Below are 22,006 nucleotides of genomic sequence, written 5' to 3'. Positions count from 1 at the left end.
CCAGCTGTCAATGAGTCATTGGCTATAAGCGTAAAATATTTAGTAGTCCAAAATTGTAAAAACAAATTCTGTTATTATTTTCTAAATGTTAATATATTCGTTTGAAATAAAATATCTTTTCAAAATTTTATGAACAAAAAAACAACTAGAATCCATTCTTTAAGAAATGCACTTTTAACAGTTAGCCCATTTTCCTTTGAGACTGTTCTTAATATTTTCTTTTTAAATAAAATAGATATTAATTGATCTTAAGATATGCATAGCAAATTTTTAGAAGTTAATAGGGCTTTTGCCATATCCCTGTGAGATTGTTCTCAGTTTCGTTGATTTCCCAACGTTTATAAGAAGGAATATTTAAGTTTCGGTCCCAGTATTTCGAATGACAGCTCTTCGTGTGGCGGTTGCTCGGGGTCCCTCGTCTCCGCTCGTCCTTTTTCGTCCTGCGACGAACATGCTGTCGGTGTTGCTGCCGTCGTCGCTGCTGTTGCTGCTGTTGCTGTTGCTGTTGCCGCTGCTGCTGCTGCTGCTGCGCGCCTGCCGAGAAGCCCGTTGCATATCCTTTGGCGCTGATGCCACTGACAGCGCCGTTCAGTTTCGATTCGCATGCAGAGACAGACGGACGCGTCCTTTCGTCCTTCCACCGTTAACTAGTTTTCTTTCGAAAAAGCGCGAAAACTGAAATATTTGAAAAGAGGTTGCCCCCATTGAGCCATAGAGCCAAAACAAAAAGAAATACTATTTTTTTCGAGTGTGCAGTGTGAAAAAAGAAAGGGGCGAAAGACGGGGCAGACAGGCAGAAAGGAGAACGGAGAAAGCAGAAGACGGAAATGAAACCAGCAAGTTGTGTGCATATCGGAGAAAGTAACGGAAATTAAAATTTGCATATATGCAAGAGGCGGCGGGCGGCGGTGGGCGGTGAGCGGTGAGCGATGAAGATGGAAATTAAGATGAAAGCGAGCCCGAAACTGACCGAAACCGAATCAGAATCAGAGACAGAAACAGCAGCCCCGACCCAAATCCAAACCCAAAGACTCAAGTGCCAGATCTAACAAGCCAGACTCAGACTCACTCGTGCGCAATCCAACCCACCAGCAGAAGAAAAAAAATAAATCCCAGGAGCCACAGTCCTGTTGCAGTTGCAGATCCACAGATAGTCCCATCCAATCCAATAGTCCAGCCACATAGAAATGCCGTCGCCAGGACACCACACATCATTCTGCTGCTCCACGGCAGGATTTATCGCTTGCTCAGCAATCGTTCTGCTGTGCAGTTCCGGTAAGTGAAATATGCCCCAACAAAGGGGATTCGAAGCTCAGGACTCTGAGTCTCAGGATCCAGAATCGAGTATCCTTTACCCACTGCCCCCACACCCCCCCATTTCTTTTTCTGTTGACCAACAAATTTGATTTTGCCTGCTTCTGGTTTATTGTTGACGTTGCATCTTGCAATGGAAACGTCATCGAATGTAAAATGTTTTGCGAGGCAAGTTTAAAAGGATTTTGGCAGTGGCACACACAGATACACTCACACACAGATATAGTGATTCCTAGTGGAATCCTACGAGCAGCACCGCAACAAAAACGCACCGACACTTGCCACAAACAGAGTGAAAGAAGCAGAAAAGCAGGAGCATGGGGCAGTGGCATTGAAAGGACGAGAGTCCTGGGAAAAACACAGCCAAGGTCTGGACAAAGGACACACACACACACAGACACTCAGACACAAGGACGCGTGTGACAGGATGTTCTCGGACAACTTCAGCTGAGTTAATGCATTTTGTTGCACACACAAAAATGCCAAAAAAAAAAATTACTAAATATATTTGCACAAAAATGTGCTGAAAACAGCTTGGGGCGACCCCAAACCACCACCTTAACCCACATGTTGCCACGAGGAAACAAATTAACGCTCAAGTAGCCAAACCTCAACCTCAGACCAAAATTGGGTTTCCTTTGTGCTAATCTAATATCTAATGTTTCGGACTCTGTATGTCACTAAAAGCATCCAGGGTCCTTTTCGAAGAAAATGCATTCAAAATTGCATTTGAAAGAAAGCAGATATTTTAGAAATATAAATAAACAAAACCAATTGTTTAAAAATTTATAAAGTTTCAAATAACTTACGGATCAAGCTTTTCTTTATAGACAATAAAGAATTAGCGTTTCCTTATAAAGAAAGGTTGTTTAAAAAAATATTCCGAACTAAAAAAACTACTAACGAATAAAATAAAAATTAAATTAATGCAAGTATAAAGCTTTTCTATACAGACAAATTAAAATGGTCACTTAAAAATATATAAAATAATTTTTTTTAAACTAAACCAATTACTTAAACATTTTATTTACCTAATGAAGTATATGGTAAATCGATTCTCCCCAATATTAGCCGCTTTAAAAACCATTTACTCCCATTTTAAGCTGCAGCTTTTTACTAAATCTCTCTAAAATCTTCAACAAATCCCCCAAGGACCTCTCAAACCTTTCATATTTTTTGCAAATCAACAGCAATTATCAATAAAAGTGGCAACAAGAATAGAGGGCGAATTAAACAGCAAAACCGAACACAGACGCAGTTCATCAAGCTGATTTAATTCCATGAATTTTGCACAGTTTTTCTGGCATGGCCTACAGATTCCGCTTGTCGTTTTTGCACTGCAGCCTTGCAGTTGATGGGTACAATATATATTTATATTTAAATTTTATATTCATAATGTTTTTACACATTGAACAGCGCATTAGTGATAAAAACCGCAGACAGATCGGTTTTTGGTACAGGGCCTTTTTTGGATTCGGGGAATCTACGAGGTTGACTGGTCGGATGGTCAGGTGGTCAGGAGTCCAGGGGACAGGACACAGGACACGGGACACGGGACACAGGACACTCTGGCGTTTGTTATAAAAATTGCAGCATAAACAAGTGCAAATAAAAATAAGCGAAACACAAACAACAACAGTGGCAGTGCGGTCAGACAACAACAACAACTGAAATTGCATAAACTGCAAAGTGCAAAACTGAAAAACGAGTGAAGCGAATAAAGAGTGGTGTGAAAAGCGGGGCACTGGCGACAAAACATCGCCAGTCATAAATATGAAAATATTTAACAGTGGGTTATACTCAAAAAAACGAACCTCAAATGCTCTTTTCATTGTGAAAATATTGGGTGTGTGAGCTAAAATTCTTTGGGATTACAAATTCAATGAAAAAAGCCCTTTGCAAAAATATTATATTCATTTTCCGAACAAAAAACAAACGAAAAGTATTTTAAATTTAAAACCTATAATTTTATAAGTATTCTTAATTTAACAAAATGACTTTAAATTCTATAATGATATAATATATTAAGTAAGGCTTTCTATCTTTTAAATAATTTTATGGTTTTGAAAATAATTCATGACATACATAATTTGCAAAATGAAATATTAAACAAAAAACGACGAATGCTAAAAACTTTACTTGAAAATTAAGATTTAAAAACTTATCTTAAGATAGTAAATAAAATAATTCCTTGATAAAATTCACAGTTAAAGTCTAGGAACTTCTTCAAAAATGTACTTGTTTAAAATATCCTAAACAATTGGCAACATTAAACATTTTACAAAAACGCCGAATGCTAAAAACTACATTTGAAAATTAAGATTTTAAGAACATAATATACATAAATAAAAAAATTGATTGCTAAAATATACAGTAAAAGTCAATGAATTTCCCCAAAAAAGTGCTTGTTTAAAATAGCCTGAATTTCCCTTGAGCCTGGCCAAAAATAGAGTGCCGAATTTAAGCGATGGGCCAGCCAAAAAATGCTTTTACTAAATCAGGTCACTTTAAATCTAAAAGTCGACTAATCATATGAATGTGGCCAAAACACCCTGATAATAATCGAAAGGCCTTTCCATGGAGGGCAGGCCATAAAAAATAAGGCAGGGAAGCCCAGGAAAAGCGAGAAAAGCGGGAAAAGGAAAAACGGAAAACATTTTGTGGGGCGTAACAAAAGCGAACTATATGGCAGAAATGCATGCAGGACAATCAACTCTCCACACACACACACACACACACCGTCTCACTCGCAGGACTCGATATTGTATTTATGCGTGTGTGTGTGTGTGTGGTTTATGATACCATTTAGCCGGAGGGTTGTTTTGACAAATTGTGCAAATTATTGTGTTAAATTTGCCCTTGAGGTGAAAAATCACTTTGACATGGCCAGCCAAGAGGCAGTGCTTTTCCTTTTGCCTCCTCTCATTTTTTATATTCCACCAGCTTTCCCACTTTTCCGCTTTCCCAAGAAGTGCTTAGCTGATTGTGCCTTTGTCTGTCGTATTACAGACGCCAATACATATGTCAGCCGGCGGGCAATACGCCTCGTTTGACCACCGATCAAGTTAAAGTGGCTGCCCCAATCTGCTGCAAGTGCTCCGAACCACAGCTGCGGTCAAGAAAATAGCACCAAGGGAGATAAATAAAGTGGTCGATCGAGGCATATGTGTTTAAGACTTTAGCGGCCATTAATGGAAAACCATTATTTAAAAATTATTTATTTATTTGTAAGCCCTTTAAGGACAACGAAAATCTATTTCGTTTAATTTTAGAAAAACAAAACTATTTTCGTATCTCTACATGATATCATATTGGTACCATTTTACCAACGAGAAGGAACATGAAAGATACCAGTAGTTTTAAAACTTCAAGTCCTCAGGTTAAACAAAAAGTATGTTATCAAATTTGAAGGTCATTTTCTCATCCTCCCGTCAAACTTTTAAAACACAAAGACCGTTTTCTCGTCCTCAGGTTAAACTAAGAGTGTGTTGTTAAACCTTAAGACTGTTTTCTAGTCCTCTTGTTAAACTTGACATAAGTTTTAAAACCCAATGACATTTTTTTGGTCTTCACGATAAACTAAGAGCAGATTTTAAAATTTAAAAAACGTTTTCTTTACGTCAGGTTAAAATAAAAGTAGGTTTTAAAATCTGTGTACCGTTTTCTCGTCCACTTGATAAGGTAAAAGTAGGTTTTAAAATCTAAAGAACGTTTTCTAGTCGTCATGTTAAACTAAAAGTGGGTTTTAAAGACCCAAAGACCGCTTTTTTGCCCACACGATAAATTAAAAGTAGGTTTTAAAATCTAAGGACCATTTTCTCATCGTTATGTTAATAAAGGCAGGCCCTAACAGCTAAAGACCGCTTTCTTTTCCCCGTTTTAAACTAAAAAGGGGTTTTAAAATCGAAATTTCCATAAATGGTTATTTTTTAAATCCTACTTTTAATGTTAAAGAGTGTTGCGAAAGTGCCAGCACTTTGACCGCAGCTATATGCTGGTATATGCAGTAGTTTTGGCCTTTTTAAGGCCAATGCCACTAATTGAGACGGCGCAGATACCCGTAGATGAAGTTGCCGAGCTGGAAAAAGTTTTCAAAAAACGATTTCGCATGCAGCGTTGACGTGACTCGCATTAGCCCCCGAAAACTGCACACGTGTGTGTCTGCACCGCACCCCCCCCCCCTTTTTACCTGTGACCGCTCACCTTTGACCTCCAACCACCCACTTTGCCTGCTGCACAGGAAAATGTACTGTTGCTTATTATCGAAATTGTATATGCCAAGCAGCGGCGGCCACAACTTCCTCTTGAGCCTTCTTCGGCGCTTTCTTTCAGCCACTTTTGTCAGGTGGCTTTCCCCCTCCCTTTTCCCTTTTCCCTTTTACCATTTCCCATTTCCCTTTTTTTTATAGAAGAGAGTGGGTAACTTCAGCTGGTGCAGTTGGTAGTGGGTAAGGTAAAAGTTTGTTGGCACCAACAAATTAAGATAGTTGGTTAGTTGCAAGCGGCAAATGTCTAGACGGTTTTTAGCCAAATTATGGTTTTCAAACGTTGTATTTGCTCGCCCTGGGCCACCAGAACCCCGATCCTTCCTGAACATGAGCTTTGGCTTACTATGTTGGCAATTACCCCAATGCACTAGGGAAAAACATGGGATTTAAGTAAAATACCCATGTTTGGAGAGCCAAAGTACTCATTTTATAAAGCTCTGCTTGTCTGATGGTAGAAATCACTAAGCAAATTTCAGCTTATAAAAGAACTGAAAATTGTTTTCCAAAATTTATGAATAGCAAATGCCTAACTAAATTTAATAATTATAAAATCATATAAAATATATTTTATATTTCTAATCATTTTGGATTTTTTTTTTAATATTCCTGGGGAATTTCTTATAAATATTTCTGCTTTAAACACTTGTTATCTGCCAATTAATAAAGTTATATATGATTTCTTATAATTAATGAATATCAGATGGTTAAGATAAGATAATAAATAATTATAAAATAATAGAAAATATTTTTTATAATCATATAAGCAATTTTTTATAAATATTTCTCCTTAAAAACTATTGGTATCAGTCAATAAAGTTAAATATGTTTTCTAAATTTAATAATGTTATATGCCCAACTAAAATAAACTATTATAAAATCCAAAAAATATTCTTTGAACATTTCTTTTACTCGTAAATATTTCCCCTTAAAAAACCTTTTCTTTAGTTTTTAACCAAAGAAAAGTCGCGGTTTCTTCAATTCTTTTCAGGGCGAGCCCCTTTTTGGTTTGATTTTTTTGCAGCAGATCCTTATCCGATTGAAATTGCTTTTCAATCAACGTTTTCGGTAGCATTTAAACGCATTTCCACAGCATGCGAAAAAATAACAAATCAAGCAGCACAAACATCAACTTTTGCTGTTAACTCATCGCGTGAGTTGAACGTTTATTTCTCCCACTTTGTTCATCAGCGTTCCCCTTGGTTATTTTATTTTTTCTATTTTCCTGACCCATTTTTTAATTTACCCCAGAAGATGAAATGGGAATTTTATTTTTGGCGCCAAGAACCAACAAAAGTATTTCTCTGCAAGCACACGAAAAACAAAAAAAGTTGAAACAAAAAGAAATGAAATGAAGTGCGGAATTCCTAAAATGTTTCTTCTTGGGCGAGGGAATGGAAAAAGTTTTGCTAACTATTTAGAAAAATCATGTAATGGCGTGGAAATTGTTGCAGTCCCAATTGCTGGTTAATTTGCTGAGCGATTAAATGTAAATTGTGTGGCAATTGGGGACTTTTACAAAAACGTTTCTAAAGTCCTTTAAATAATGTGTGATTATTTGTAAGGGCTTATGGGGGGGAAAAATGTTGGGTAAATCAGTGTTTAAAATATTTAAATGCCAAGAACTGCATTAAATTTAAAGCTATACTTTTAATACAAATAATATTAGTTATTATAAATGTGAAATTTATTATTAATTATTATCAAAAAAAGAAAATTAATTAAATTCATTTTAACAATCATTTTTCCTGTCTGTTAGAATAAAGTTCCCTTTACTCAGTCGCTAATTTATGTTATATAAAATTTTCATAAAAATGCATTAGCTATTTAGAAATTAGAACTAAACATTTTTACTGCGTGTGAGTTAAGAATTCCCTGTACTCAGTTGCTTATTTACATATTGTATTTAAACTCTGAAGAGCTTTATTCAAAGTGAAGCTTAAATTTTAATTAAAAGTCATACGCTATTAATGTATTAGAAACAAACATTTTTCCTGCATGGTAGCTCCCTTTACTAAGTTGCTAATTTACGTAATGTATCTAAATTCTAGAGAACTTTATAAAACATAAAGCCAATATTTTAATAAAAACTCATAAGCCATTAAGGAATTAGAAACAAACATTTTTCCTGTTAGGTAGTTCGGAGTTCACTTCACTCAGTTGCTAATTTACATATTGCATTTAAAATCTGAGGAACTTAATTAAATATGAAGCTATTATTTAAATAAAATTCCATTGGCTATTTAGAAATTAGAAACAAAACTGGATAAAGCCTATTTTTAAAAACAATGTTAGGGATTGTTAGTTCAGAGTTCCCTTCACTCGCTAATATATTTAAAGCCCCAGTTGGCCCTCGGCTACCTGTAGTTGCACCATGTAGTTGCACCATGTATTTTCCCCTTTTCGGGGCATGCATTATGCAGCTAATCAGTTTTAATGCGCTTTCCATCGAAATCCAGTGTAAGCTTTCAGCTCGAGCGCGCAAAACAAATTAAAAATTTAAGTGAAAAATGCGGAAACAAAAACCCAACGAATCTCATCGAATGTTTGCGAGTAAATTAACTCGCCGAAAGGCTTTATGAAAAGGGGGGCTTAAATTCTCTAGGGGGTTCTTCTCTGGCTAAAAACCCGAGTTATGGTCGTCAATCTTTGCAAAAGGGGGGTTAAAGGGGGGCTGCCAAGGCGACAGTTTGATAAACTGGAGTAGCGCTTGAGATACTAATCAGCGCTTCGCTTTTCGCTTAACAGGAAGCAATAAATCCTGCCAGGACATGCCAGGATATATGCTCATACATACACATATATATATAAGACTGTGTGCCTTCCGCGCCCTTGTCTAGAAATTTTAATTAAAAGCGATGACACAGCGAGTAATTCAATATCAAAATGTCGCCTATTAATTTTAAGGACATTTCCCTTATTGATTCACTGTCAATATTATATTGAGCCCATAATTTACACATAAAAGGGCTATGGCAGTCCCCAAGTCCCCATTACCCCCTCGTTTTCCTTAAGCAGCCTTTGTTTGGCTGGCTTAATTCATTTAGACATTGAAATGTGGCCGTGTGGTGGGCGTGTTGGCCCTTTTTGATGGCACCCACGCACGATATGATGTGCGTGACTTTATAGGAAACCGAGAAAAGGAAAGTCGGGGACATATTCCCGCTCTTTGATAGCCAAACATTTCAACTTTACGCCATTTTCATGCAAAGGCTAGCCAGCCAAACAAACAAACAAACAAATAACAATGCCAAATGTCCCCGCCTCCTTTCATTTTTTGCCCACTTGATTCTGATTTAACGCCCACCGTATAGTGATTACAACAAACAAACAACCGAAATGGAAATCCCAGTTAATTTAGCCATCTAAACGCGCTTGTTATCGATAAGAAAGTGAGTCACGCTCAGGGCAAAACACGGCAATTAATATGTCCTTTTTGATAAAGTAATAAAATAGGAGGGGGTGGGTTTTCTAACCCAACAAGTTAAACGACAAGGCAAATAACATTCAGGTTAAGAGGCGGAATGAATAAGAAAATTTGTTTAAATATTCATGCTGTTTGTCGACATTTTTATGGATTTATTGGACAAGATTTATTGACAGGAAAAAGCATTTAGGGGGGAGAACAACATGGGTATTTGTTTGTTAAAATGTTTTCTCAATGTGATGGCTTTATAATAAAGTTTTAATTAAATAAAAAAAATATTCTATTTTATTAGTTTTGTGGAAAAATTATGAAAATAAATTATTTTCCTTATAATAATAATATAAAAGTAATAAAATAGGGTTGAATTTCTTGAGATAAGACTTTTAAGATATGATAAAGACATAGCTGTCACTTTAATCATGTTGACCGCTTTGCATTTAAGTCAGTCGAGACATCTAATCGGCAAGCCCATGAGCAATTTAAACCTACTACAAACCCCCCTACAACTATAACTATAAACGCTATATATGTAGGGATATCGACTTCTGGCCGATGGAATTGATAAACAGCCTGAGATAGGAATTAAAGCAGCTGGAACTGGCACAAAGGCCTAATGCTCCGAATGCCAGAGAGGCCAAATAGATAGTTATAAATATAGACAGATAGAGATGGTAATATATATGTATATATGGTGGGTTTCGGGGAGCGATAGAGACAATAACCCGAAAGCCAGATTCCATTTGAATGGCCAACAGGAACCCATAAACCATTGGCCAAAGCGCACACACTCGCAAATACACACACAATTGTGGCGACAGACTGACTGTCTTTGGCACACCATAACACCCCAGCCTCCCCTAGTAAAAACCAAACACCCTTTTCATACCCAAAAAATACACTCAAGTCTATAAGGATCAATCTGAAATTTGCTTGCTTATTCGGAATATTTTAGTTTCAGGTTTATTACAAAAGTAATAATCAATGAAATGGAATTAAATAATATATTCTCCAAGAATCTGTTTATTTTGGGTATTTTTTGAATGTAAATTATTATTATATTTAAAAACATTACCAAAATTGTATAGAATATTTGTTAAATTAAATTAAATTTAGTCAAGTTTTTAAATGTTTTATGAAATATTTTATAATATAATACCAAATTCTTGTTCTTTTAAGTTCTAAATGAAGTCAATTTTTTAAATGTTTTATAAAATATTCTTAGACCCCACAAATATTTTAAAAAATTTTAAAATCAGTTTTGAATACCATACAAATTCTTCCAGTGTAACCAAATTTTGTGGGTCGTTGAAATAAAAGTGTGATAACAATAAATTAAGTTGCTGTTGCAGCATAAAAACGAATTTACCAAATGACTGAATTGTATTCGGGTTCGGGGGGACTGGATGATTTGGGGACTATGCAATCGGTTGACGGATCGCTGGAGATGAGTCCTGTAGAGGATGAGAATCGAGAGGATTCGGCAATGTCTCCATTTAATTTGCGCCCATTTGACTCTCCGTTTTGGGGCCAATTTAATAGCATACTTTACAGCGCTAAGCAGACAACAACAGCAGCGCAAATAGGAGGCAAAAAGAAAGGGAAAAGGAATCGCCGACAAGCGACAAACAAACAAACAAAATGAAGTGACGTCGCCGAGTCGCGGCTCACAAAAACGGACGTTCATTGTTATGCCAAGAAAAGCAACACGACGACCCGAAAAGGAATTCAACAGAAGCCAACAGAGACAAAGGCCGAGATGCCCCGGGTTCAAATGCCAAATTCGAGATACACTATCTGCTGCAGATTTTCCAGGTCACCATTGCAATGAGACAACACTTAAAATCATACTTCGTAGAATAGGTTTTATGGTTTTAATATTATTGTGGCTCTGAAATCATTGGTTACCTTTCACAATGCTTTCACAATTTTGTTTAAGAAATTTAAACATTTATATATAATACAAACGTATTATATAACATTTCTAATAATTCAATATCAGCACCAATAACTAAATTGGATTGCATGAACAATTTTTGAAAATTATATGTATATACCAAATATGAATACCAAAAATTTTAAATTTTTTGACAAGGTCTTACTGAATTTATTCTAAAAAGTCTAAAGTTATGTACTCTAGGCTCCCAAGACTTTTTCAAAGAAATCCAGTCAGTTATTAAAAAAACCAGTGAATCTCATGTGGCCTTTAACATTTATTATAAAAACAATTTAAATGTAATCAAGATCGTTATTGTTATTTTCAAAATAATAAGAGAATTTTAAAAGGTTTTGATAAGAAGGTTTACATTTGAAACTAAAATATATAGTTATTAAATATTCTAATACACAAATCTAATATTCTAAGGCAATCTCTATTGTAATAAATTCTACTCACTTTAAAGTACCACATATGCAATATGCAGTTTGTAGAAATATCAAAATATATCGATGTAAATAGTAAGATCAGCGAGTCTTAAAAATATGATAAGTAGGGTATCCCCCGAAAGTCGTAGTACCCCCGATAGATTCAGAGGGTATTCGCAGTGATGGCAGCCAACAGGAAGCGGGCAACGGTTCCAGTTCCAGCGACTCCCTTTTGAACTTCCGCTTTGGCTTGCAGCAATTTCTTTGGGCTTTATTGCCGGCCCCGCCCCCTTTTTGGCAAAGGGAAAATCCCCCTGCCGAAAAGCTCCGCTACGACGCATATAGCATAAATTTTGAATACGCTCAAACTGCTCAAAGGGGGCAGTCAACGGGGTTGGGGGTCCTACCACCCCCCCAAAAAAAAAGAAGAAAATAGCGAAAATTGTCTGTCGCTTGATAAAGCGGAAGCAGAACTTGCCCATAAACGAAATGTGGCAACTGAGTGTAAACTTTATTGGCGCCAGACTGCCTGGCGACATCGCTGTTGTCAAGCTCATCCCTTAAACCCCCCCCAGAACACACTATCCCAGGATCCAAGGATCCCAGCAGCCCAGCATCCTGGCTGCTTTTTTGTGGCCCAGTTGGACGTTGACTCATGCGACACGCAGGATAAGCAGGACCAAAAGGACGACCGCCACCAGATCCGATGGCGTCTCGATGGCTGGCAACTAAAGTCATCGTTTACCCCCCAGAAAGAAGCCGCTTGTTTGTTTTGTCTGACTTTGCCGGTGACTCTCAGTCTGCGGGAAAAATAAGGAGGAAAATCGAGGAAGTCTTACATTAGTTGATTTCATGCGCTGTTTACATTGGCAGCGAATTATGCGCATTGAAAAACCGAGATTCGCCAGCCAGCGGGTGTTCGTCCTGCAGTCCTGCAATCCTGCACTCCTAAAAAAAAAAGAAAAATCCTGCATATGCAAAGGGATCTGGGCATTGCGAACTGGGATCTAAGATCTGGGGATCTGGAATCTGGTAGTATGTCGGGCTGACTGCTCCTTGGAGTCAAATTCGGCTGGCACTTTCAGCTTGTCTAGACTCTAAGCTCCCTGGCACCTCGGTGCTTACCTTTCTGCTTTAAGGCTCTCAATTTGATTGGTATTTTTGGTCTCCTTTATTTTCAGAGGTCCTGTCCAGTTGGGAGGAGTGGTGGACATACGATGGCATATCCGGTAAGTGGTTCAATCACAGCAGGCAGAGATTTTTATCTAAAGTATTTGGAACTAGGACCCTAGAATAAATTACTATAAATTTTATTTTTATATTCTTTTAAATCACACAATTCCAACATATATATATTTAATGGATATCCCCGAAAACCTTCTAAATGTTTTTTATAAATCCTATTTTCTTGCCTCCCTTAAAACTTATTTCCTTGCCTCTCTTTGTTTAATTTCTTTTCTGATAAACAACCAATTTAATCTTTATAAAAACATATTACAATAATTTTTAATTTTATTTTTTCCCAACACTAAAAGTAAGGAACTTTCATATACTCAATGGATATTCCGAAGAATCTTCTAAAATGTGTTTATAAGTCCTATTGTCTTGCCTCCCTTTATTTAATTTATTTTCTGATAACCGAATGATTAAGTCTTTTTATGAATAAGTCACAATAACTTTTAATTTTATTTTTTCCCAAATCATAAAGTTAGGAACTTTAATATATTCAATGGATATTTCCAAGAATCTTCTAAAATGTGTTTATAAATCCAATTGTCTTGCCTGCCTTTTATTAACTTATTTTCTGATTATTAAATGATTAGATCTTTTTGTGAATAAATCACAATAATCTTACTTAGGAACTTTCCTATATTCAATGGATATTTCCTTCTAAATTGTGGTTCAAAGCTGCCCAACAAACATTCATCAATCCCATTTTTCTTTTTGGCCTCCCTTTAATCAATTCCTTTTATGAATGGGCAAACGTTTAAATCTTTATATGAATAAATTGGTAAAACTTTCGCACCCCCTTCGGATGCTGTGGCTGATTTAATTACATTTCAAATGGTTTGGCAACAAAAACGCAGACAGAGCAAACAAACAAACAAACAAAAGGGGATGTGGGATGTTGTTGCTGTTGTAATTGTTGCTTGTCACTGTCTGCATATTCCCCTTTGACCCCCGATGCAGTTTTCACATAAAAAAATGGGAGAGAAACAAGCAACATGCAACTGCAACAGTAGCAACAAATGTATGCAAAACACAAAATGAACAACGGCCACAAAAGCGACAATTGCGGGGTGGTGAGGTGGGAGGTGGGCGGTGGGCGGTGGGCGGTGGGCGGTGGTTGGTGGTCAAAGTGGGCGGATGGAGTGGTTGATAGGTGGGCGGTTATTGGGCGGGTCAGCTGCATCATCACAGAGCAGTTTTTAAACTTTGGCATTTATTGCCGCCGCGTGTCATCAAAGCACCCACACAAATTCGGGGAAAAACAACCACACCCACAAACAGTTAGCCATCGAAACCAAATTGTAGAAAACGGAATTCGCATCCTGGAAGTCCTGAATGTTTTAAAGGTTCCATCAACTAATCGAAAAATATAAAAACAGGGCAACAAAAGGTTAGGTAACTCTTAGAAAATACCATATAAAATATTTAGTTAAAGATTTTAAAATATATTAATACTAATCTTAGCATATCATTATAGAAAATACATTTTTTTAGTTTAAAATTTGTTTAATAGAAGACCAACCTTTAAACTAGCTCTTAATTATATAGGATAAATATTTTTTAAAATAATATTTTTACTCAAATTCAAAAGAGTGTTAAACTGTTTTCGACTATGTTTACCAATCAAATCGAACTCCTATTTATTTGCACACCAACAACATGGAGGAAAATATTAAATTTAGGATAAGGCACAAAGGTCTAATTCCTTTTCTGTTCTTTTTTTAACAGAGACCACAGTTCCAGCCTTTAACCACATACCCCTTAGATCGCCCATATAGGAAAACACATACAAACATATATGGTGTAGCATTGTTTGGAAAACTTTCGACAGTTTTCAGGACGACACATCGGAGTTTGAAACCAGACCGGCCGAAAACCCAAACAAGTGGGGGTGCCTCTGACCCCCAACGGTGCATTTAATTGCCATTTAAAAGGGGGTCGATGGGGCCAGTTGGGGGAGCTTATGAAATTTCATTTGGCATTTGGAATTGTCATCGATGTTGCTGCTGCAGTTTCAGTTCTGTTCCTGTTTCTGTTTGCATTGGGCGAAGAGGCGAAGACACGTTTTCCATTTGCTCGATTGACAGGACACTATATAAGGCAGGGCAGCAGGAACAGAGGGGGGAACAACCCACCGAAGAGGGTCCCAATAACCAATGTATAAGGCCAGGGTCAAAGGGGAAATACTCTTTTACCCTTTATGGTTACGAAAGTCCTATGAGGCACTTCCTGTTTAATTTAACTAATATAAGAGGATTTTATTTGGGTTTTACTTGGATTACAAAATTATTAACACTATAAAATAATAATAATACCCAATTAGTCCAATATATTCTGAAAATAAAGATTTCAATTAAATAATTTATTATCACTGTAGTTTTTTTGGAAATTGAATACTCCTTTCCCTAATTTAATTAACCTAAACTACATACCAAACAATTGTGTGACTAAAATTGATCAATACGAATAGTAACCTAGCTATAATAAAAAGCTTCGATCTACTAAAAATAATAGCCTTAATTTTGTTTCTGATTTAGTATTTCTTAAGAGTTCAAATTATTAAATATAAAATATTGGTGAATTTGACGAAAGAGTTTTTTTAATTGTAGTATACAATAAAATAATATTTTTTATTTATTATCATAATAAATATTATTTTCCACTAAGCCTTCAGGAAACGTCCTGTAAATAGGGTGTATGACCCACAGAAATGAAAAATATTCTATAGCCCCACAACCGTCACTGTTTTGCTCACTTTTTGCGCATGTGTCCGTTTGAGCGTCGCTGACTCATCCTTTCGCATCCTTTTTTCGGCAGGACCAAGCTTCTGGGGCCTTATCAATCCGCAGTGGAATATGTGCAACAAAGGCCGCCGCCAGTCGCCCATCGACGTGGTGCCCGACAAGCTGCTCTTCGATCCCTATTTGCGGCCCCTGCACATCGACAAGCACAAGGTGCGTTGAGTATGACCCATGGAACTTACCTTTTCGGAGCCCCAAAACTAAACCGGATGTGCCCCCTACATATTATTGCAGGTTTCCGGCACTCTGCACAACACCGGCCAGTCGCTGGTCTTCCGGGTGGACAAGGACACCAAGCAGCACGTGAACATATCGGGCGGACCCCTGGCCTACCGCTACCAGTTCGAGGAGATCTACATCCACTACGGCACTGAGAACGTCCGCGGGTCCGAGCACTTCATCCAGGGCTACAGCTTCCCCGGCGAGGTGAGATCAGCAAAAACACTAAACTAAGTGCTTAAAATATCATAAATAGAAATGGGGAAGACACATTTTTTGGATTTCAGATTAAGGTCAAGAAAACCCTCAAAACGAGGCGCACAGCTGAAGGACTTACTGCTTTGAGCAGCTAACAACCTAGGCTTCCGATCCCCATCACATTCCTGGAAATTAGTTTTTTGACCAAATTTCACATTTTTCATAAGTAACATCGTCTATTTTTGCGAAAATCGGTCAAAAATTAAAGTTTCCGGGCTTCAATGCCAAGCGATTGGGAATTTAATTACGGGCTCAACGAGGTATGGCATTCCTAATTCCGACTTTATTTCGCAAAATGATTGCCAAAAAACCTAGTTTGTCTTGGTCAAAAAATAGGTAGAAGGATTTCAGACAAAAATACCATTATTTTTTGCAGTTTTTCAGTCGTAACTTGGTCAGAACGAAGTGCACAGCTGAAAGATTAACTGTTTTGAGCAGCTAACAACCTAGGCTTCCGATCCCCATCACATTCCTGGATATTAGTTTTTTGACCAAATTTCACATATTTCATAAGGGGTAACATCGTCTATTTTTGCGAAAATCGGTCAAAAATTAAAGTTTCCGGGCTTCAATGCCAATCGATTGGGAATTTAATTACGAGCTCAACGAGGTATGGCATTCCTAATTCCGACTTTATTTCGCAAAATGATTGGCAAAAAACCTAGTTTGTCTTGGTCAAAAAATAGGTAGAAGGATTTCAGACAAAAATACCATTATTTTTTGGAGTTTTTCAGTCGTAACTTGGTCAGAACGAAGTGCACAGCTGAAAGATTAACTGTTTTGAGCAGCTAACAACCTAGTCTTCCGATCCCCATCACATTCCGGGAAACTATTTTGTTGACTAAATTTCACATTTTTCATAAAGGGTAACATTTTGTTTTGGTCAAAAAATAGGTAGAAGGATTTCAGACAAAAATACCATTATTTTTTTCAGTTTTTCAGCCGTAACTTTTTGGGGTTTTTCAATCGTAGCACAGCCAAATCAAGGAGTACAGCTAAAAGACCGACTGCTTTAGACAGCTTGCTTCCTATGCTAACGATCTGCATCACTTTTGGGAAAATTTATGTTTTGACCAAATTTTCCATGTTTCATGCTTTTTGGACTTGAGCTTTTAGTCAAAACAAACACTTTTTTGCGGTTTTTCAATCGCAATTCAGCTAAATCCAGTCGTACATCTAAAATACCGACTGTTTTGGACAGCTTGCTTCCTATGCTATCAATCTGCATTACTTTTAGGGAAATATATTTTTTGACCAATTTTTTTAATTTTTTAAGGGTTCATCATCATGATTTTTCGGATTTCCGATTTTAGTCAAAAAAACTCCTTATTTTGGAGTTTTTCAATCGCATTTTTTCGCATCTTACGAATCCTTTTATTGACAGAACTTTTATGCTGCCTTTTTTACCAATAAATGTTGCAAAATTCAAACGAAAATATTTTTTTAATCCAGGCTTGTAAAATCAATCCCCCGTTTCAGATCCAAATCTACGGGTTCAACAAGGAGCTGTACCACAACATGTCCGAGGCGCAGCACAAGTCGCAGGGCATCGTCGGCCTGTCGCTGATGGTGCAAATTGGCGAGACGCCCAATCCGGAGCTGCGGATCATCACGAGCACCTTCAGCAAGGTGTTGTATCGAGGTGAGTGAGCGATTGGGTGCTTCGACCCGCCGACTTTCAGCCAACCCAGTGCCCCGAGTATCCGGTATCCAGAACCGAAAGACTCGAACCCAAGCCACTGACCACCTTCATTTCCGTCTACGCAAAATGCTACCGGAAATGTTGCAATGTTAATACCGTTGCAAGTTGCCTTTTCTTCGGCTGCTCGTTTTTATGATGTCATTGCAGCGGCAGCAACAACAACTCCAGAGGGCCATAATTATGTCCAGGCGAGCCATAAAAAATCGAAGGGCCAGGGGTCTGGTGGTTCGGCCAAATTGAGACTGGCCGACCAGCACAAAGTGACGAAAATGAAACCTCGAATTACACTAAACCGACACTTAATAATTTCCCCCTCCGCCAGACCATGGCACGTCTCGTTGGCATTTTCTTGGCCAGTTTAATAGCCTTTTTACAGGTCGTACAACTTTATGGGAGCCCAGCCCCAGCCTTAATTTGTAAAATGCCAGGGCGAACCGACCGACAGAAACCGAGAGCCAAGAAATATGCCAGGCCAAGCGTAATACAGGATACAACAGGATAGGGCTGTATAAGCCATATAAAGTTTAAAGTACTCAGATTGGGGATACTCTATTGAAAGTAAAAGGGAGCTTAGGAAAACTACAGGTGGCAAATATAACCAATGTTTAAAATGAGGAGAATATATTTAAAAGAATAATCTAATATGAAAACATGTAATTATTTTAAATTCACTCAGAGCTAGCTACCTACAACAGAAAACCACAATATGGTAAATACATTGGTATAATTATAATAAGAACATTTCAAAAAAATCTTTAAGGTGTAAAAATATAATTGAAAGGTACATAGAGTTTCGTGTTAGAAAGAGTGCAACACTTATTATTGTTAAAATATTGTAAAATGTTAAAGCAGTTTTAAAATTTAAAGATGAAATTAGCTGATATATTTATGGATTAACATACGAAGACTTAAAAAAATCTTTAAAGTGTAAATGAAATATAATAGATTGGTAAATGGAGTTTCGTACTAGAACTAAAGCAAAATTGATTATTATTAAAATATTGTAAAATGTTAAAACACTTGAAAAATTGATAGATAAAATATTGATGGAGTTCCAAAGGAACTATCCAACACTCACAACCCTCTAATCCTGATTGAAATGCCCGTGAGATTCCTCTTCCAATCAGCTGATTGATGTGAGAGTATCCCCTTAGAAAGTAAAACTAACACTTGCAATGCAAAAACTCTGGCTCCAAAAGTGGAACTCCAATGGAACTCCATTTTCTCCACCACCGGATTCAGTTTGACCTGGGCTGCAAGCCGCGAGTTGTTTTATTTCCGGCTGGCAAAATGATTTGTATGAATATAGCGGAGCGCTGACGTTGAAGTGGTCAGGTTGGCAACTGGGAACTGGGAACTAAGAACTCAGAACTGAGAACTACGAACTGGGTGGCCTGAATTATTCATTAGACCCCGGCAGACGTGTTTTCATATTTTCTGTGCGATATGCGCATAAATAGCCGGGGCCACCCACCTTGAACTTAGCACTCGGGCGTGTTTTATGAACCCCCCTCCCAAACCATCTCATCCGCAGGCTTCTCCACGCCCATTCGACACATATCCGTGAGGTCGCTGCTGCCGAACACGGATCACTACATCACCTACGAGGGCTCCACGACGCATCCGGGCTGCTGGGAGAGCACCGTCTGGATTATAGTTAATAAGCCCATCTATATCACCAAACAGGAGGTGAGTCGTGGGTCCCAATCCCCCATATTCATATACCACCCCATTTGCGAACCGCAAATAATTAAATGCATTTCGTGTGTTTTTCAATTGCAATTAGAGCGGCTTGTACTTGCTGGTTTATTTATGTTCGATTCGAATCGATTCCATTTTCCCTATGTATCAGTTTTTTTTTTTTTGTACTTTGTACACCCCTCCTTTTTTTATTGGTTGCTGATTGGAAGTACAATGAAATCGCATAAATGCAATTATAAAATTGCTCATCAATTTGGGCATTGGTCAGATCGCGGTGGAAATGCGGTCAATATTCCGCTCTGTGCATAATTAAAAAACAATATTTGGTTAGTTTAATCAATTTGCATAAATGCATATGAAACATGTGTAATGGCCATGCCGCTGGGGTCAAAAGTGCTGGCGAAAAAATACTCAAAGTAAATGAGTAAACAATAAAATAGGACAGGCAAAAAGGTTGGCCAAAACACATTAAGTGGAATGTAAACAAGTCAACGAATGGCAAGTGTGATTTTCATGAAGGTTTTTTGGAATTTCAAATGTTCACGTATGCTGGGAAAATAGGTGGAAATATTTCAAATTATTTTATAAGTTTGTTTTTAGTTATCAAAAAATTTAAAATATTTCAAGTATGCTCTATGGAAATTCCGAAACCATTAATTAGACTAAACCTTAGTTGTCATACCAATTAAACACTTCAACATTGACAAATGGCACAGGGAATTCAGCACTTAAATTGGCGGTAATCAGTGGCTCATTTAACCAGCTAGGCAGACCACTCAAAAACCCGATATTAAGCAATTATATTATGGATATATTGCAGTTGTACCAACTCCGACGACTGATGCAAGGCTCCGAGAGTACTCCAAAAGCTCCCCTAGGTAATAATGCGCGACCCGTGCAAAGTTTACATCATAGAACCGTAAGAACGAACATAGATTTTAAGCGCAACAAGGTGAGTGTGGCATCGCCTTAATTAACCCATTAGCCACACGGTTGCCAAGTGGACGCATGGACACCGTTTTTATTTGCGGCCACATCATTATAGTATTTACACATTTTTTGTTCATTTATTTTTAATGCCAGGGCTCGACATTGGTTGGGCACAAATTTTATCCCTGATTACTTTTTTATACATAGTATATTTACATGGCAGTATTAATTCTGCTAATTTATTTTTAATGAAAAAGGTGGCATTTTGTGGGCACACACAGAGTGTAAAACATGCCAGCGATTTTGTGTTGATTTTTTTTAAATATTACTAGACAGAAACAGTTACAAGAAATATTTTAAAATACTAGTATAAATATTTTGTCGGAGGAGAATGGAATAATAACGTAATATTTATTTAAATTCTGTAACTATGTGGCAACTCTTTAAGCTGTCAACGCGTTGCAAACACTGTTTCTAGTGTTGCATAACGTGTAAAGTATGGCAGCCTTCGAATATATGACTTTTTTCTTTAAATTGATTACTATCTTACGTTTTTAGTCCTGCAACCGTGTGGATACTTTTTATAAAACATATTTTCTCCTTAAAAAAATACTAAACTATTGCATTTTCTCCTATCAATTTTCTTCATGCCTTCCAAAAAATATTAAAAAATATCTACAGAATCAATATGCGTGCCCCTCGATGTACAAGGATATGTACTATCGGGCGAATCGATGGTCTCCGGACACGGGACTCTTGATACGTTGACAACTGGGCTGGGAGTGCTGCGGAAAGCAATTATTATTATTGCTATTATTATTATGTGTGGTAAATAATGTTACAGCAATTACAACTATAATGACAACAACTGGTTACAAAAACATCAACAACTGAGGCTGGCAACGAAGCATTTTGCATTTTGCATTTTTTATGTCGCATTCAATTTTTATATTCATGTTTACAACACGAACTCAGGATTCGTTTGGCTTGCAATTGCAATATTCCTACAGCAGCAGCAGCGGCAGCACAGCAATTTGTATTATTTATTTCATTATTATTAATAATACAACAACGGGACAATTTTAGGTAACAAATGCATGCAAAATGCGGAAAAAGAATGCTTATAGAGCGGGCATAACAATAGAGTAAATTCCATGCCAAACGCAAATGCTAAATTTAACAAACAAAAAGCTGACACACAGAACCTAGCATCAAAAAATAGCAAATAGTAGCTGAAAATTTGCGTAAAAATTGTATTGCATATATTTTTTTTTTTTGGGGGGGGGGGGGGGGTAAACTATGAGAACTTAATTCAATGAAATTTAAAACAATTCTTGTTTTGTCTTCGATTTATATTTATGCGTAAAACAAAGAGCACGAGTCTATTATAGTTTTTATAGATGGCTTAAATTTTGCTAAATTTAAGCGCGTTAATTAAATAAACAAGGAATGTAGCTTAGTAATCACCTGATTTCCAAAAGATACTTTTGTCGAACGGGAAATCTGGTCGATTTAAAGGCTTAGATCTAATTTAAATATTTATTTAAATATTTTCGCTTCAATGCATTCTATATATTCATAATTATTTGTGATTTGCCTCTTTGTTAAAATGCCGATAGAAAAACAATTCAGCAAAAAAAGAGAAACAATGTTAAAAGCAACAAACAAAAAAATGACAACAAAGTGAAATAAGAGAATTTCCGTAAACTGGATGGGTGGACAATAACTAACAAACAAAACGAAACGAAAGGTAAATGAGGAGTTGGAGATGAAATATAAACAAATGGCAACAGAAATT

The 22,006-nt window shown here is 37.0% G+C and overlaps 1 protein-coding gene across 1 annotated transcript; it reads left to right on the top strand.

Annotated features, from left to right (window-relative positions):
- Positions 1-602: 602 nt before the first annotated feature.
- On the top strand, positions 603-21,461 carry LOC119556732 (carbonic anhydrase-related protein 10). Its single transcript, XM_037869135.1, has 8 exons — positions 603-1,275; positions 12,549-12,596; positions 15,415-15,551; positions 15,633-15,824; positions 17,355-17,517; positions 19,112-19,266; positions 20,099-20,230; positions 20,890-21,461. The coding sequence occupies exons 1-8, from the start codon at positions 1,188-1,190 to the stop codon at positions 20,974-20,976; spliced, it is 1,002 nt and encodes a 333-aa protein (XP_037725063.1). The 5' UTR covers positions 603-1,187; the 3' UTR covers positions 20,977-21,461.
- Positions 21,462-22,006: the final 545 nt, after the last annotated feature.

The sequence above is a fragment of the Drosophila subpulchrella genome, chromosome X, assembly GCF_014743375.2.
Source record: "Drosophila subpulchrella strain 33 F10 #4 breed RU33 chromosome X, RU_Dsub_v1.1 Primary Assembly, whole genome shotgun sequence".
Classification (NCBI taxonomy): domain Eukaryota; kingdom Metazoa; phylum Arthropoda; class Insecta; order Diptera; family Drosophilidae; genus Drosophila; species Drosophila subpulchrella.
Note: the sequence above shows the minus strand (reverse complement) of the source record. Positions and strands in the feature narration are given on the sequence as shown.

What these genes read in the sequence shown, in the direction of transcription:
- LOC119556732 (XM_037869135.1), top strand. Translation starts at nt 1,188, where the DNA reads ATGCCGTCGCCAGGACACCACACATCATTCTGCTGCTCCACGGCAGGA. An exon ending in CAGCAAGGTGTTGTATCGAG is followed by an intron (nt 17,518 to 19,111) that starts GTGAGTGAGCGA and finishes TCTCATCCGCAG; the next exon opens with GCTTCTCCACGCCCATTCGA. An exon ending in TAGATTTTAAGCGCAACAAG is followed by an intron (nt 20,231 to 20,889) that starts GTGAGTGTGGCA and finishes AAATATCTACAG; the next exon opens with AATCAATATGCGTGCCCCTC.